Source organism: Athene noctua, chromosome 1, assembly GCF_965140245.1.
Source record: "Athene noctua chromosome 1, bAthNoc1.hap1.1, whole genome shotgun sequence".
Lineage (NCBI taxonomy): Eukaryota > Metazoa > Chordata > Aves > Strigiformes > Strigidae > Athene > Athene noctua.
The window spans coordinates 165,367,273-165,384,176 of NC_134037.1; the positions used below are offsets into that span (position 1 = coordinate 165,367,273).

The window sequence follows — 16,904 nt, forward strand, 5'->3', positions numbered from 1 at the left end:
TCTTCAAGGAGGTTGATTCCATTTTCTCAAATACAGCAAGGAAGAATCAGGACAGTTTTGTACTACATGAACGCTCTCTCAGACACCCTTGTCAGCCTGCAGCCTTATATAGCAGGTACGCTTGCTCACAGCACAGTAATAAGCTCATCCACAGCTCACCGGCACCAAAAGGGAAATCCCCTTGTGGTTCCCTCCCTGCTCCTGCCTGGGCTGTTCCGTGGCGTGGGTTCCATTACACAAACTCAGCTACCTGGGGAAGTGCATAGCCTAGGTTCATTTTTCTCCAAACATCTGAAACTTTATTAAGGTAGGATTTGGGGAAATTCCAATATGGTTCCAACACAACAGCAACACCATCTGGCGGGTTAACAGTCAAGAGGATTTCTTTGTGCATCTTCCCTGTAGCAGTTATTTACAAAAGAATGCATATGCAAACTCTCAGATGCCAAACAGATTAAAACATCTGATGCTTATTATTGACTTTTTTGTAAGCACTAGGCTATCAGCTTTCAAACCGGAAGTCCAGATTAAGATCGCAACTAGAGTTTTCTACTTGCTACTCACTCCCTGCATTACCACCTGTATCTCTTGAAAAGTACATTTTTAACAATATTAAGAACATGGTTAAGAATCAAAAACTACACCACTTAGATTGTGAGTTGTCATAGTCAATGCAGGAGCTACAGAAACATCCTTTCATAATCAAGATTTATTTGGCTTTTGGTTGGTGATCACAGACACTATGAACAATTTTACAATTGTTTTTATTCACATAGTTTTTTAAATCTAAAACCTTTTTTTTTTCCTAAGACTATTTCAAACATTTTTCCTTTGATCTTTGCAAACAAGCTGTCCTTTAGAACTGGATATCAAGTTCCAGTAACTCAAATACTGACATCACAAGTTACGTCTGCCAAGGAGAAATTTTCACTAAGTTGGTATTTAAAGATATAATAAAAGCTTCCAATCTTTTGCATCACAGCTACAAAGTTGTTGGAAAAAATAAAGCTGCAACTACCAAAAATAACTTTGTCACAGATATACATCGCTCAGCAAGAAATCCAACACTAGGGAGCAGTTTTATTAGATAAGCGATTCTACTGATGGTTACAACCATAGATAAATAACTAAAATGTTAAGACATTCTCAACATATCATTATGAATTCCAAAGTCTGATCCGTGTTATGCTTCGTTTAATAGGATAGAAAAACTGTCCCGCACAGTCTATGGAACGTGAAGCCTGATGAAGGCTTCAAAGCTCTCTCCTCAATGTAACATGCCATTAATTTCTGGTTTCATAGAAAACAGACAACCAGTACATGATTTTACCACCTAAAAAAAGCATTTACACTTATCTAAATATGTAAAAAAATGGGTTGAGTTGGGATTCTCTCCTTTTTAAAAATGTGTTTTCTAGAACTACTAAAAAACTTGCATTTACAAAATAGTTGATAAAAATATTCCTCTGAATTGTACAAGAAGAAAGGTGTAAGGACCACCAATTAAAGACTTGGTACCAGATGTTACTCAGACTTAGCTTCTTTCTCTACTACTGGATCAGATGCTGGGGTCTGAAAAGACAAAAAAACAGAACATTTCAATGCAGACAGTTTCTAAGTGACTCAGCCTTTTAGTTTGTAGTATTTCTGATGTACAAGCCAGCTGACTTGACAGACAGAACAACCCCGACTTGCTTCTACATACCATGCTTTACAGTCTTAATAAATTGGTGTCATGGTCTGCTTATTTCTCCTGGACAACGACCTACTAAAACCAAGCTGTCTTGAAAAGGCTTCCATCTCCTCAGATGCATCAGTATGAATTTCAGGATGTTGCTATTGTTGCTACTCAATACACACTGCAAAGGATTTTTATTTTTTCAAATAACAAAGCCCATTTCAATAACCACTGCCATTATGACAGGAAACAGGGCTTTTAAACCTGCATATGGGGTGTTTAGAAAAGACACTACAGATATGCTTCATGCACTTACATTTCAGTGCAGCGGTGTTAACATATTCTCAAATCTTACCATGTTTTAAAGTAGCTAAGACTTCGAAACAGGACTGCATCAAATTAAACACAACTTCGTAAAAATACATTCAGTGAAACTGAACTGCAGCAGCAGAGCTATGCTGTTTTCAAGTCAACTCTCTGTGCTGTACCTCAACTTCAGAACAAGTTCATACAAACTTAACTGATTAAAATTACAACTCCATTTAGGTCAGAAAACACGCTGCATTTGCAACGTAGATTTAAAAAAGGAACGTAATGTATGTATTAACATAAAAATTAGACTTAATTATTCCAAAGCTTTGCAGCCCCAGCAGCAGAACAGATTGTTAAATCACAGCAGTACTGGAACAGGAACCCTAACACCCGTGCAGTCTTCACTGCCACCTGGGGGAAGCTTTGGAAGGATGAAGTACGGGAGGCATTTCCCTCCGCAGGCCTTAGTCTCTGCCAGTGCCATCAGAAGTTGTTGCTGGCCTTTCACCAGGTCATGGATGAACCATGGCATCGCTGACATTGTTGCCCTGATGGCAAACAGTAACATCCAAGAGGACAGACTGTACCTCTGCCTCTTCTAGACTTAGGTATTATATGACACCTGCGATTTTGGCTGGCGTGACCAACGTGAGACCAGTATGAAGATGTGCCCCAAAGTCATCATCCATTCCTTGTAAATTTACATCATCTCTGCACGAGTGTACTAAACAGTCCCCAGCTGAGAAATACTGCCAGATTTAACTTTTGCTGGTATTGCTGAAATACTAAATGCACAGATTAAAAAAAACAAATTATGTGACAGAAGTACAGAGCCAGAACTACACAGTAAGTTAAGCCAACTAAAGAATTCCTACTTGTAGCACAACTTTTTCACAAAGATCACACTGTAAGCTTGGGGTAACAGTTTTTCATTTGCAAAGGAAGTTGTCTAGTACACTCAAACGCCATCCTGTACCTTCCTCACCCACCTAAAACCCAAATTCCTTCCCTCTACTTGATCTATCTGCACACTGATAGATCAGTGGGATAGAACAGACTTTTTTTCCATCTGAAAAAGATTACTTTTCAATGCAACAGCCATACAGGAAGCGTGAATCACACATTTAAATTAAAAAATCATCTGACTATCTGATCAGCAAACTTCACTGAACTAATTAAAAGAAATAAGGCATTCAATACTGCAGAATCCTGAGACTAATTCTAGGCCTGTTACCACATGAAAACTTGTGTTTCATCCAGTTGTTAACAGCTGCCCTAGTAAGAAGCACTGCTTCTCCCCTCAGATCTTGTCCTAAATTTTAAAACTAAATTACCTCCACATTCCACAAAAAGAATGGAGTGTGGAAGATGTTTTAAGTTAGATGATCAGGGACTCCAGAAACTTCAGCAACATGGCCATTTTAGAACAGTATTAAAGCCAAGACTGATTGCTGAAGAAATGAACATGCCCAACAACCATTAGTAGTAGTTCTTGCACTTTCTCTTCCAACCCCGCACCAACCTGTCCCTTCTATCAGTAGTGTCTGTATGGCTCCTGTAAATGTTATCTCAACTCTGGGTAAATCATTTCCACTTTGGGTTTTCAGTGAAAACTGTTTCCAGTCCCAAGAAAATTAATATTGCATTTGTCAAAAAACTTTTGTGGCCTTGGAACCTCTCTTCCAGTAACAAAGGCAGATTAAAACCCAAACCAAACCCTCTGAGGACATACACCCCACCCCCATGCACCAAACAATATGACCTCTCTATACCCTGTATATATTTTTTTTGCTAAGACCTATCCGTGGGTAAAACAGCCCCTCTCTGAAGGACATTATCCTGTATTGGAACTTTGGTAAAATTCTGACCCTTTTCCTTAATTTCAGGCACTGTTATCACATCACTGCAACTCTTTTTGGGTCAACTAGATTTTTCCAGGTATATCTACTAATGGTTCAATAGCCTGCATCTTTCTTTTGGCAGAAATAGATTCTATTATAAGAACAGTGTCTGTTTTTGATAATGTCTCGATAAACCATCTAGTAAGTTATCTGGCTGCTTTGCACCAACTACAGACAGCTTTACCTCCTCGCTTTTAGCTTCCCCATTTTCTGCAGGCAAGTTGTCCTTTGTCTGTTCTTGGTTTGTCTCTTCTGTCTGTTTTCCTTTAGGCCCCTTTTTCCCCTTTGATTGAGCTTTCTTGTCCTCAGATTTATCCTACAATGAAATAAATTTCCAGTAAGTAAATTCCAATGACCTACTAGGTTAACTTTGAAAGTAATAAAAACCACACAAAGTAAAGACTCGCTAAACAGCAAGAGGTATTACCAACAACCAATAAGCTAATACACAGTTCAACTGCCAGAAGTTTTCCAAACTATATATAGACAAAACCCCACCGTTTCAGATAGAAAATGAGAGAATGAAATTGGGATGAAAAGATAACCAGATTCTAGTGACTAGACCGAGCAGAAAAAAATAGCAATGCTGCCCTTCCACTTTGTAAATACAAGGCACTTTGAACACTCTTTTTCCTCTTATATTGACAGGTGGGAATTTCAGTAACTTAAGTAAGTACTTAGTATCTCAGTCACATCCTCTGTACCTGGCAAGACTGCTGTTAAATGGGTAGGGACTTGTTCAATAGCTACTTTCATATAAATATATAATACATCCTCCCAGACATTCCTAACAGCAACCAAATGCTACAAAGTTCACCTGTACTCCAGCTGGTCCCCCTACTTACAAAATATTTCTATCGATTCAGAATTGCTTAAATGCACAGGTTTGACACCATCTGTGATACATTACTTCATGACACTAACAAAAATTTTCAATAAATGACAAACCGTAACACTTTTTGTGGGCAGGTACAATATAAGTGGCAAGAGAACATAATGACTTGTAGCTCTGAGCAGAAGACCACTACACAGATCTACCTTAAAACATGTCTAATCTCATTAAAATACTGTGTGCATTTCATAGCTATGTTCTTCAAATTATGTCCTAATGTGTTGTCTCTTTCACTCCAGGAAATAAAAGTTCTCATTTTTGTCTATTTTAAGTACTATAGAAATGCGTATTTCGGATTACTATTAGAAACCATTTGGTCAGAAGCATTCCACACTATCCTCACTCTAAGCATTCTTCCTTACTTCACACATACAACTTTTTAATAGCTATCTGAGTTTTTTATTTTTTACATTTCTTAGCGTGCTGGTTTTGTACATGCATGGCTGAAACCAGGACACCTATTTTACATGAATGCAAGAACTTCAGGAAAATATGTTTTGTCAACCAACTGCAACTACTGAATAAAAGTTCTGTTTTACACCACTGGATACAAACACGCAGTAAGTTACATTACATATAGAAGAGATGTAAGGTAAAAAAAAAAAAAAAAAAAAATCAATACTGAAGCATCTTATGTCAGGTAAGTAAACTGTCCATGTCCACAAAACTTTAGAAATTCTTTGCTCCTATTTTCAGAAAATATAATTTTTTTAATCCTCGAGAGAACAGCTGAAACACGCTAAGGGAAAAAAATTCCTTTTAAAAAGGTATGAGGGCTAAACTCAGTATTACAAATTCAGGTAACAATTTCACAACAAATAGACTTTTGTGTTTTGATTGTCAGAGTAACTTTTCCTTCATTAGTATTTAAGTAACTCCATTATGGGCAAACTTCTCTCAAACAGAAAAAATACTGTCAGGTAAGTTTTAAAAAGTTACAAAGTTGATGCATAGAAGCATATTTTGATGCATCAAATAAAGAAAAACACGATTTAAAAAAAATTTTAAATCTATCATTTGACTGGTATGTAACAGTGACATACTTCTGGAACCCATTTAAAGGGAGTCAGAGATAGTTAATATGAGAGAAAGTAGTGAAGCTGGAGAAGTAAAACACAATCAGAACAAGAGACTTTTATATTAACAAAGTTTCCAAATGACAAAAGATTTTAGGGACGGCATCAATTTTAGAACAAAGATGATCAAATGTGAAACAGGTTATACATTTATTTGAATTGTCAATGGTAATAGTAATTAAAAAAAAAAAGATTGTTCACATATTCACATTACAGCTGCATTCCATGGGGGCGTTGTGCAAGGCGTTCTACTTATCATTCTGAGATGACAATTGTGATGCACTTGGTTTACATAAGTATGTTCCCAGCTATGAACTGTGGAAACATTTCTTTCTAGAAGTAGTTACAGGCAACAAGTCAGTACCACGCATATCAGCCAGCATCAACTAGCAGCATTAAGAATTAGATGCATGACACAAAGACACTGAAAAAAAGAGAATCAGACCTGAAATAAAATTGGAAAGCTTCCCTAAATTCTTTAGGCTTACGACTTCAAACATGGGAGGGCACTGATATTCAAACCATTGGAAGGAATACGCGTTACTGACAAGAAACTGCTCAGTAGGATTAATAAAACGAAAACATCAAGTCTGCAAAGCAGAGTGTATTTGAAATGCTCTTCATCCACACATTGAGAAGCTTGTAATCACAAAGGAACACTTAAAACCACATATACCAACAAGGCAACAGATAAGACAACCTCTTTTATTCCTCCCAAGAAACAAAGAATTACATACAGCTCAGTTCCTGGCATTGTGAAGGCTATGCTGAAAAACTGAAAAAAATCATACTAAATCACGCTTACTGACACATACACACGAAGTTCTGAAAGCTAGACTACACGAATGAAAACTCAGATCTTTTTCAGCGGCTGCCTAAGTAGTTCGAGTATTACTTTCCTGCCCTAACACAATGCTTTAAACTGTGAGTGTATTTTATTCCCTTTTGTTACAGTGATGAAATACAATCCTATGTACAGTTGCTTCAACATTCACGTTCTGCTCAGGAGCAAACTACCATCTAAAGCCCACATATCAGTGCCCACATTTCTAGGCAATACTTTGAGTGCTTAACAAGATCTACTCAAACTGTGGTGGAATGTATGTACCTGTAGATACTGGCAGAAGCCTCTAGAAGCGATGCTGAAAAATCTGCTACATGAGCGTTCCCACAAGGAACACGCAAAGACGAATAAAAACATTCAGACACCGTGCATCGACGACACGAAACGGGACGCCACCAAGCACCTGCACAACGAAGTCGACTACCTCCTCTCCCTCCCCTCTCCCCAGTGGCTCTCACCTTTGCCGCTAACTTTTTTGGCTTCGGCTCTGCTTTGGCAGGAGCAGGTTTCTGAGAAGAGAGAACACGTAAGGAAGAGATTCAGCCCTCAGCAACCCCCGTTTCGGTACGGGCAGACACACAGAGGCATGCACAGACACCCCCCTCTGGCTCCCGTACTCACCGCGGACAGCCGCGCCGATCGCCTCTTCGGCTACAGGCAGAGTGAAAAGAGAAAAAAGGTGTGAGGGACGGCCCGGGGCGGGCCCCGCCCGGCCCGGCCCGGCCCTGCCCTGCCCGCGGCACTTACCTCCTCGGGGGCCTCCCCGTCCGCTACCGTCACCTGCCAACACAAACACGGCGCGTCAGGCGGCGCAGGCGCCTCGAGCCGGCGGCGGGCGCGGGATGGCGGGCGGGCACGTGACGCCGCCGCTCGCCCGCCCCCCCGCCCGCCCCTTCCCGCCGCCGCTTTCGGATTTCCCGTCCCGGAGAGACGAGGCGCGCGGCGAGCCCCCGCCGAACCTTCCAGACACCCTCCGCCGCCCCCAGCGGAGCCCCCGCTGCGGGGGGGGGAGGGAGGGAGGGGGGGACGGAGCCGGCCACAGCCAGCGAGCGCTGGCGGCCGCCGCAGCGGCCGCTTCCCGCCGCGCCCCGTCCCCACTCGGTCAGACCGCCCGCCCCACCCGTCCCCGCGGCGGTAGCGCGGGGCGGGCCGCCCGCCCCCGAGGCAGCGCGGTTCCCCGGCGGCGGGTCCGCTCGCTCCCGGCCGCTTCACCTTTCTCTTCGGCATGGCGAGCCTGCGCGGCGGCGGCGCTCGGCCGCGACCCCCGGAGCTGCGGCGGCTCCCGCCCGGCTGCTGCGCGCGCTGGGTGCCTCACGGCGAGGCGCTGCGGCTGCCTGCGAGCCAGCCGCGCTGCGCAGGGAAACCGCCCCCCCCCCATCCCAGCAGCGCCAGCGGCACCGCAACAGGATCCAGCCGGATTGGGAGGGGAGGGGGGGCGGGGGGACGCTGCCCGCCGGCCCCGCCCCCTCTGCCCGCCCGGGAGGTGCCTCCGCCCCCCTGCCGGGGGAGCGGGCTCCTGATTGGCCAGTCCTCGTCACGTGGCCGCACCTGTCCCCGTTTCCCCTCACGCCTGCGGCCCCACGTGTGCGGGGGGGCCGGCCCGGCGCGATGCCGCCGGCGCGGGAGGCCCGTTAGTGCCGGGGGACGGGCGGAGGGACGGGCGTGCCCTGCCTGGAGGCGGGCGGCATGGCGGAGAGCGGCGCCTGGCTGCTGGTGCTGGGCTCCGTCTTCCTCTGCAACGCTCTCAAGATCCTCCTGCCCTCCTGCTCCTCCATCGTAAGTGACGTCACCGCGCCCGCCCCGCCCCCGTGCCGGCCGGGGGAGGGGGGCGGCGGCGCCGTTACCAGATCGGGGCGGCGGCCGAGCCCCCGCCGCTCTGCTGCCCCTCCCCGCGGGTTGTCGGCCTGCGGGGCCTTCCTCTCAGCCCGCCCGGGCTCTGCGCCGGCCCTTCGCGTGGCTGGCGGGGGGGTGGGGTGGGGTGAGGGCGCGGGGCAGAGCGCCCGGTGTTTCGGGGGAGGTGGCGGCAGCGCTGCCTGCAGGCGGAGGGGGCAGGGGAAGCGGTACCCGGCGGTACCGGCGACGCATCCCCAGCTGTGACGAGCGGGGCCTAGACCTGCTCCTCGCCTCAGAAGAGGAGAAGCTGGAGAGGCCGATACCGGGGAGGACTGGAGACCGTGGGGCCTGGCCCCGCGAGGGCGGGAGGCTGCGGCAGCCGCCATTAAGCAGCCCTGGGTGATGAGTTACCAGCGTCTTAAATGATGCTCCTGAGTCTCCAGCCCGTGGGACACTGTAGGGAATATAAAGGACAGCTTTGCTCGGTCTTCCAGCAACAGATGGACATCTCTGTTGTTGAGAAGGGAGATCAGTGGGTGCAGAGATTAAGGAGTCAGGCATCACAGGAGAAAACCAGAAGTAGCAGTCACTAATCAGGATGCCCCCTGGTCCGATCCTAAGCATTTCTGTGGAAGTGTGGATAATGGAATTACAGGCCAATAAACTCTCTGGCTGCCAAATAACCTTACATGTGATCAAGCAAGCTAAAATACCTCTTGTTCTGCTCTTTCACGCCAGTAACTTCACTGTCACACAAATTGGTGCACACTGTTCGATAATGGATAAAAATCCTTTAAAACTTAAATTACTCATAGCAATTTGGGAAGCTGAACTCAGTGTTACTACGAACAACTAATGAAAATCTCAGCTCAACTTTCTGCTGTGGTTTGTGACAAAGTAAGTGTAATGTTATTGTTGACTGCAGTACCGAGAGCATCATTTGTGGGGAAAAAATTACATGTGTCTTGAGAAAGCTAGAAATATTTGCTAAGAAACAGCCAGAAAAAGATGTTCTTTGTATCTTCATTTCTGTGGTAAAAGTTCATGAACCAACAAGCAGGTGGTGCCTCATGGAAAGAAAGTAGAAAAGTAAAAGAAGGGGAGAAAATGTTTGCTAACACAACGTGTGATTGCCTTTTTACATTTCTGTCAGTAGGAGATAATTCTAGCCAAGAAACCAATGAAATGTTATAAGAAAACTGCATCTAGAGTCATGGCTAAGATGTAAGAAAAATAAGTAAGGCAAATTTGTCTTTCTGTTTGTGAGGCAGTGGTCGGGTCCCGCACTAGATGGATCACGACTCTTAGTCCGTACGGTGCTTTGTGTGTTTCTAACAGCCCGGCCTAGGCAATCTGTAACCTATGGGAATGATTCCTGATTGGTGAGCTGTGCATTATTGATGAGGTCTGAAATTGGGCTTCAGTGAATAAAGTTTCCACATTAATTAGTTTAGACCCTTGCTGAGGCCGCTGGAACTAGAGATGGGAATGATGACTGAATAAGGGGCATTTGTGGAGCTGGAAGGGTAGTGATGAAAAGGAGTGCTTTGCTCATCCTTTCTCTCCTGCGCATACCAGGTGCTTGTCGTCCAAGTGCCGCATGATGAGACTTGCAAGGAGGGAGGACAGCACTTCAGCTCAGGTTGCAGAGACGGGTGGGGCCTGCGAGGTTTGTAAGGTCTCGGAAAGTAGCGGCATCGAGAGGGGGGAGATGAAGAGATGAAAACAGAAATAGAGAAGGAAAAGGCAGTTAACTGTAGTTAGAAAAGTTGAAATTCACTGCCCTGCAGGGACGGTAAAACCTTTTTTGGTTTACTTCAGTCAGGAGAGTCAGAATTCTTTGGCTTTTAGAACACATTGCACATGTTAAGCTAAGGTTTTCCTGAGTCTTGATGAAAGGGCCTTAATTTATGGGAGGCTTTTGAGTATGTAAACAGAAGATCATACTTTATACATAGTAAAGAAAATCAATGGAGTTCTGGATAAATAACTGATACTATTTCTTTACTTCATAGATATCCAAATTGTTACAAAAGGATGCAGAGCAGGAATCCCAAATGAGAGCTGAAATTCAGAACATGAAGCAAGAACTCTCAACTATTAGTATGATGGATGAGTTTGCTAGATACGCCCGTCTGGAAAGAAAGATTAACAAAATGACTGACAAGCTTAAAACTCATGGTAGAGTGCAATGTTTACTCCCTTTTCTAGTGTCTGAAAAACATTTTGTCAAGAGTGTTTTCAATTTTAAGTTCTTCAACCTCCCCACCACCACCACCTTATCCGTTTCCAGCATTCCCTTCTTTTAGTCTATCTTTTTTTTTTTTTTCCCCTTTAAACTTTTTGGAGAGCTTGCTTTTCTCTTTCAGTTGTGCATAGTTCTGCATACACTGATAAGGGAGTGATTTTGATATAAATTTTTTCTTCTAAAGAATATCCTGGTCTTCACTGTGTAATTATTTACTCTTTCTCAGTGATACTCATCACTGAATCATGTTTTGATTAAGTCAAGGAAATCCTCTGCTCCGTATCTTCACTGCAATAGGACGCATTGCTTGGTTGGGGCTATTTGGTTGGTGCGCTACAAAATGTTAGTGAGGAAGCATTGATCTATAAGGTAACCAGATGAGATCTTTCCTGTCATTTTGCAATCCTGTTTGATTTCATGCAGCAACTTTTGTGATAAAGCCATAGCGCTTTGCAATTAGGAATTTACAGTAGTATAGTCCATCGTCTCGTGGTAGAAAGTACACATAAACCTTTGGCACCAGAGCTTTGGCTTTTGCCTTTGCCCAAACTCAGTAACTAATCCTAACAGGACAGGAGAATGCTTGCTTTGCCTGCCCCCTCTGTGCAGAATGCATGGATGTTTGTAGGCTCCTTGCTTAGAGAAAGGACAATATTTACAACTGGAAGGTTTGGATTGCTTTCAGTAGTATAATTCTTAACCCAATAATTTCAGTTAAGCTAGATTTGAATAGTTTACTTAGCAACCAGCAATGTTGCTTTAGAAAACTTTAGACCACTGTTGTGTTTGAAGACGTGCTGTCTTCACAGAGCTTTTTTGTAGTAGTCTGAGGTACTGTAACAGGAAAAATAGGCGTGAGAAGTTTTAATACTGAACCTGACCAAGATTCATTCAGTGAAGGAATAGTCTTAACTGTGTTCCTGAATGAAATAAAAAGAAAAAGGTGCATCTGCTAAAGCCATCCTTCTCCCCTTTTAGGAAAGGGAAAAAATTTACTTTAAGCTTCATCTAAAACAGGCTCTCAAATTAGTAACCGCAGTGCCTGTTTTCATTTGGGAATAGTGGGTTTTGATTACGCGTGCCATTTCTCTGTCTAGGATGTCAGTGTTTTGCAACTTTTCATAGTAGCATTAACGAGAAACTGCGGTGTGATATGGACCTAGCGCTTCCTTGCAGAAGGGTGCTTTCAATATAGCGAAGTCATTTCAAAAGAGATTTTAGACAGTGTAATGTCCTGATTTGAAGAGTGAAATATTAATAAATTGCTAATTTTATGTAAGTGTAATTCACTATTAAAAATAATGCAGAGTAATATTTTTTCTTTTAACAGTGAAAGCACGAACTGCCCAATTAGCCAAAATAAAGTGGGTCATAAATATTGTATTCTACATCTTACAAGTAAGTAAATATTTTATTATGAATACAAATTACTAAACCAAATCCTCAGTAGTGTTACAATTCTTTCCTGCATTTATTGGCTGATGATTTGTTACATGGCTGTTTGACATTCCAACAACAGAGCACATGCCAAACCAAAAGAGTTTCTTGAAATAGAAGGGAGAGATGTTCCTGGAAAAGTTGTGGATGGAAGAAGTTTTGAATTTTATTTTAGCCTCGTGTTTCTGGTTTTGAGGTGACAAGATAGGGGTTTGTCTTAGCTTTTCAATTAGTGGGGGTTTCTTCATTTATGTGTGGCACTGAACCCAGAAAAGCTCCGATGCATGCAAATCTATTTTACTTATGTTTTTGAAAACAAAATATGCTTTTGCTGAGGATGCAAATCTCCAATTACAGTTGCTACACGTTTCCCCCTGGTGCCTCATCAGATTGTCTCTGTAGTTCGGACTTGATGCCAAAGAATTGTCTGCTAATAAGGATCACAGTGGTCAACCTGAAGATGTCCCTAGGGTGATGTTAGAGCCAGTTGGATTCTTAGCAGGCAAGGATAATGACTAAAAATAGTCAACAGAATTTAACAATTACTATTACTATGTTTGTCTATGCTAGATTGGAACCAGGATCTCAAAAGATAGCAGGATTTACCACTGCCTTTTAATATTGTATATAAATTTAAAGTCACTCTGAGTTTAAAAATATTTTGAACTTGCTTAAGAAAATGTAAAATAACAAAGAAACTATTCCGTTTAATTAGGATTTGTTATTTACTGTTTCAGAATAGCAGTGGAAGTGTACTTTGATGTGTATTATTATCCAAGCTAATAAAAATTTCAATTCTAGGCTGCCTTGATGATCTCTCTGATTTGGAAGTACTATTCTGAGCCAGTTACAGTGCTTCCAAGCAAATGGCTTGCTCCGTTGGAGCGCCTGGTAGCCTTTCCTACGGGGGTGGCAGGTAAGGACTGCACGCTCAAAAAAGAACATTGCCCATGCAGATGTTAACAATGTGGTGATGAAGAGCATACGTAGATTAAAAGCGCTGCTTCTGTACGTTTCTTCTGACTCCTTATTACAGGGAGGAGTTTCAAACATTTGATTAGCTGTTTCAATTCTTTATTTAACTGACAATGAAATGGGCTATTTGTCATTTTTATTTCTTCTCAAACAGAGCAGCTTTATCTTTATCTGTATGGAATAGACCCTGGAGAAGATTTAAAATCAGAAATATTTTTATATTAAGCAGTCCACTGAAATAGTAAAATTGGGTTTAAAAATGGGCAGATACTTCACAGGTCTGTATCACTTAGATGTGCTTCTTATAAACAGCTGGGGATTCATAGCAGCGTAACTCCAGAGTGATTTAGGTATGCTCTCGGCGTTTTGTCTTGTCTGGTCCCATCTCTTTTTCCCATCACACCTGTTGCATTTTTACCTACGTAAATCCTTTTCTTTTGGGCAGTTTAAGGAATTAATGATCAGAACGGTATCACAGGTTGTAGGCCCCTGTTTCTGAGTGAAAAGTGTGCTGGCTCTATGATAATGGGATAAGTAGACAGGCAGAATGACAAGACAACTGAGTGTGGAAATTTGCCTTCAAGCTAAAATGCTGCTGCTGAATCTGCATTTAGGTTTGTAATTCCTAACTACCTTAGAAGGGATTCCAAAATACCTTGTTGGAATTGTGTGCTGTTGTATCTTTAATAGCTGCCTAGAAAATTATTTGTATCCAGCATACTTACTGGACAAGAGAAGAGTGTTTCTGTGCAGGGTGGGAGAACAGTCCTTGGAAGACATTTCTTTAAATAGCATTTGAAGGGACTTAGAGGTTCACATTCATGTCTGCCTTCAAGTCTCCTTTTTTTGTCTTGGCTGATAATCACAGTAAAGAGATTGCTTTTGAATTCTAGGCGATAAACACAAAAATGTCTAAAAATCACCCAGAAGGTTGTTTCTTCACATGTGTGCTACTAATAGCTTTGTATTCCATGACACTATGCAGTCTGAAATACGGATGTGCTGTGTATTACAGTCAGGTCACACCCATCATACCACCACAGACTTCTGGGCTGCTGGTTGGAATGCCAGGACCATTTAAAACAGCCCTGCAGGGCATCTGGGTCAACAGCGAGGGTCTCAGTAGCAGTTGCTATAGAGCTGGATGGGGAGCAAGGGGAAAGGGGGAGAGAGGTATGGATTTAATACCTTTTAAAAAAACTGGTTTAAATTTAGAAGGAAATTTACTTTTTATGTTCCTCAAATCTTGAATTTAGGTTCTAGCAAAGTATTCTGTTACTTGACAAGCCTTTAACTTCAGCACCTTAGACATTTTCTGTTAGGTACACAGCAGATGTTTTTAGCTGTTGGGTTGTATATACCACATTTTGGGGCGTATTTGATCCCCTTTTCCCCAGACAATCTTCAGGTTTTCTCAGAACCAGCATGAGGTGAGCTGCCATCCCTTGAAGAGAGACATTTGTACATGAAAGAAAGATGTTTTGTTCATGTTCACCTCATAACTCTCTGAGTTTTGTTTTTTACACTTCTGAAGTTGTTTTCAGATGCATGTGTGCTTCAGGGTTATTGATGCAATGACTTAAATCGTGGCTTACATCTCTTTCAGGTGGTGTTGGAATTACATGTTGGCTTGTGGTTTGCAATAAAGTTGTAGCTATCATGCTACACCCTTTCAGCTGAAGGAATCCCAGTAATCCCTGGAGTCCTCAACTACATTTTCATGATCACTGTTTTAAATGAATACAAAAAAAGAAGGAACAGTTGTCTTTCATGACACTAGGTCTGAGATAATCTTTGCTATTTCATTTGGGTATAGCCAGTGTTCCTTTTGATTTATTTTATCTTTCCTTAGTCTGTTTTTCAGTCTGGTGGTCAGTTTTCAAAGAATAGTGTCGCTGTTTGTAGAACCTCATTTTGGGTCTATTTCAACAAGAATGATTCATGGCAAAACTGTAGGACTTGTCATGGCATGTATTCATCAAAATCTAAAAGTGTTGGATTTGTGGTTTTAAATTGGAAATGCCCTGCCATTAGGAACTAATTTGGGAGCTTTGCTGTTTCTTTGCTGTATAGTAATGGTAGTTTCACCCAAAGGTGGGATTATATTTGATGACAACTGGTACTAGAGGATATAGGTAGGTGGTTTGGTTGGCTTAGGGTAAAACAGAATCTGTTTCCTCTGTATTATTTTCTACACTAGCATTGGTGTATTCTTGGGCTGTCTTAGAAAATGTGTTATTTATATATATGCAAAATCAACTTTTTATCTCCTTAACAGACTTTCTCCATTGCCAAATACAGGATGTCTGGATGCTTCTTTCTCCCTGACTTTTAAAATTGATTGAACACTTGATTTTTTTTCTACTTTTATTGATAACTGCCCTTTCCTTCCTTGACATTTTTTTCTGCTTCCCAAACAGAGTAAGGATCACTGAAACTATTTCCTTTCATGTTTTGGGAGGAAAGGTTGTTAATAAAGAGAAAGTGGAAGACAGTGCTGTTCCTTCAGAGGACTGCATTTTAAGGGCATTTAGCATACATTAATGACAGTCTGGGAGAACCTGAAACAGCTGTGATACTGTAAAAAGTCAAATTAGTGATTTAAATGTCTAAAGTAGTAACATAGCAAGCAGGAGGAGGAGGGAAGACAATTTTCCATTTTGGAGTAAATGCTTCTTGCTGTGTTTAGGTCCAGGAAACAGCCACCGTATTTTCAAATTAAAGGAGGACAGAATTCTTCCTAGTACTGTGCCTGTAGAACACTGACAAAGTTGCATTATCTTCCACACTGCAGTAATTTGCAACCCCGTTATTGCTGCACCACAAGACAGATGGGTGGGTTTATAAAGTTCTTGTTCCACATCTTCTTTTTTTTTTTTTTTTTTTTTTTGACATAGCTCTAGGGGATACCTTCCCCTCTCGTGCTGGGCTTTGGTGATTCTGGTTCAGCTTCCCACTCTGTACAGTGGAATGCATCTGTTATTTCAGGTCCTTTGCCTTCCTGCAGGATGGAAGGGTCTAGGGCCCCTCTGTAATTAGCACTGCATTTAGAAATCAGTTCAAAAGTTCATGACACATTGTGTGTATATATGCATGAAAATGTGGGGTGGGTTTTTTAAATGTTAAGTTAAAAACAAATTTGGTTTATGTTAGGGATTACATTTAGTCACCATGAAAATAGATGCATTAAATATCTTCAAGAAAAACTGATTGAATGTGATTGAATGTTATGTATAATTGTGGTTTTATTAACAAAATAAAGCTTTTCAACCCATCTCAGGTTTTCTAATCCATTTTTCAATGTTACAGTTTTCCTAAAAAACCCCCAAACAATAAAACCAAAACCCAATCCAACAACCCCCCTGGCCCCATGTTCTTGCATAAGGAGATACTGTTGGAATCAACAGGGCTAATTTATTTTTTTATTATTTTTCTAATGTATTAAGGACAGATTATTTAACTATGACATTGACATATTTCTGAATCTAAAACTGTGGCTAATGATATTTCTACTTAGCTTGTCACAGAGTTACTCAACACAGTGAAATCAGGAAAAGCAGCATCATTTAAAATCTTCACACTGGTGTTTGCTGTTTACCCACACTTAGCATGGGGTCATCAGATACACGGTTTGTTGGCTGCTCTAGTCAAGCATTTGGGTCTGTAAGGGCAAAAAGGCTTTTGGTCACCGAATCAGTACAAACAGGA

The 16,904-nt window shown here is 42.1% G+C and overlaps 2 protein-coding genes across 3 annotated transcripts; one reads left to right on the top strand and one right to left on the bottom strand.

Annotated features, from left to right (window-relative positions):
- Positions 1-691: 691 nt before the first annotated feature.
- HMGN1 (high mobility group nucleosome binding domain 1) lies at positions 692-8,072 on the bottom strand. Its single transcript, XM_074903955.1, has 6 exons — positions 7,916-8,072; positions 7,451-7,483; positions 7,325-7,354; positions 7,162-7,212; positions 4,076-4,207; positions 692-1,572 (listed from the first exon to the last, which is right to left on the bottom strand). The coding sequence occupies exons 1-6, from the start codon at positions 7,928-7,930 to the stop codon at positions 1,525-1,527; spliced, it is 309 nt and encodes a 102-aa protein (XP_074760056.1). The 5' UTR covers positions 7,931-8,072; the 3' UTR covers positions 692-1,524.
- A 137-nt stretch (positions 8,073-8,209) lies between these two features.
- Positions 8,210-16,463, top strand: GET1 (guided entry of tail-anchored proteins factor 1). Of its 2 annotated transcripts, XM_074903944.1 has the most exons (6): positions 8,370-8,479; positions 9,275-9,433; positions 10,552-10,717; positions 12,115-12,182; positions 13,023-13,137; positions 14,803-16,463. In XM_074903944.1, exons 2-6 carry the CDS (start codon positions 9,392-9,394, stop codon positions 14,874-14,876), a joined length of 465 nt encoding a protein of 154 aa, XP_074760045.1. In that variant the 5' UTR covers positions 8,370-8,479; positions 9,275-9,391; the 3' UTR covers positions 14,877-16,463. The 2 variants fall into 2 exon arrangements, with proteins under 2 accessions (XP_074760036.1, XP_074760045.1); XM_074903935.1 differs by lacking the exon at positions 9,275-9,433 and having other exon boundaries at positions 8,210-8,479.
- The last annotated feature ends 441 nt before the right edge of the window (positions 16,464-16,904 follow it).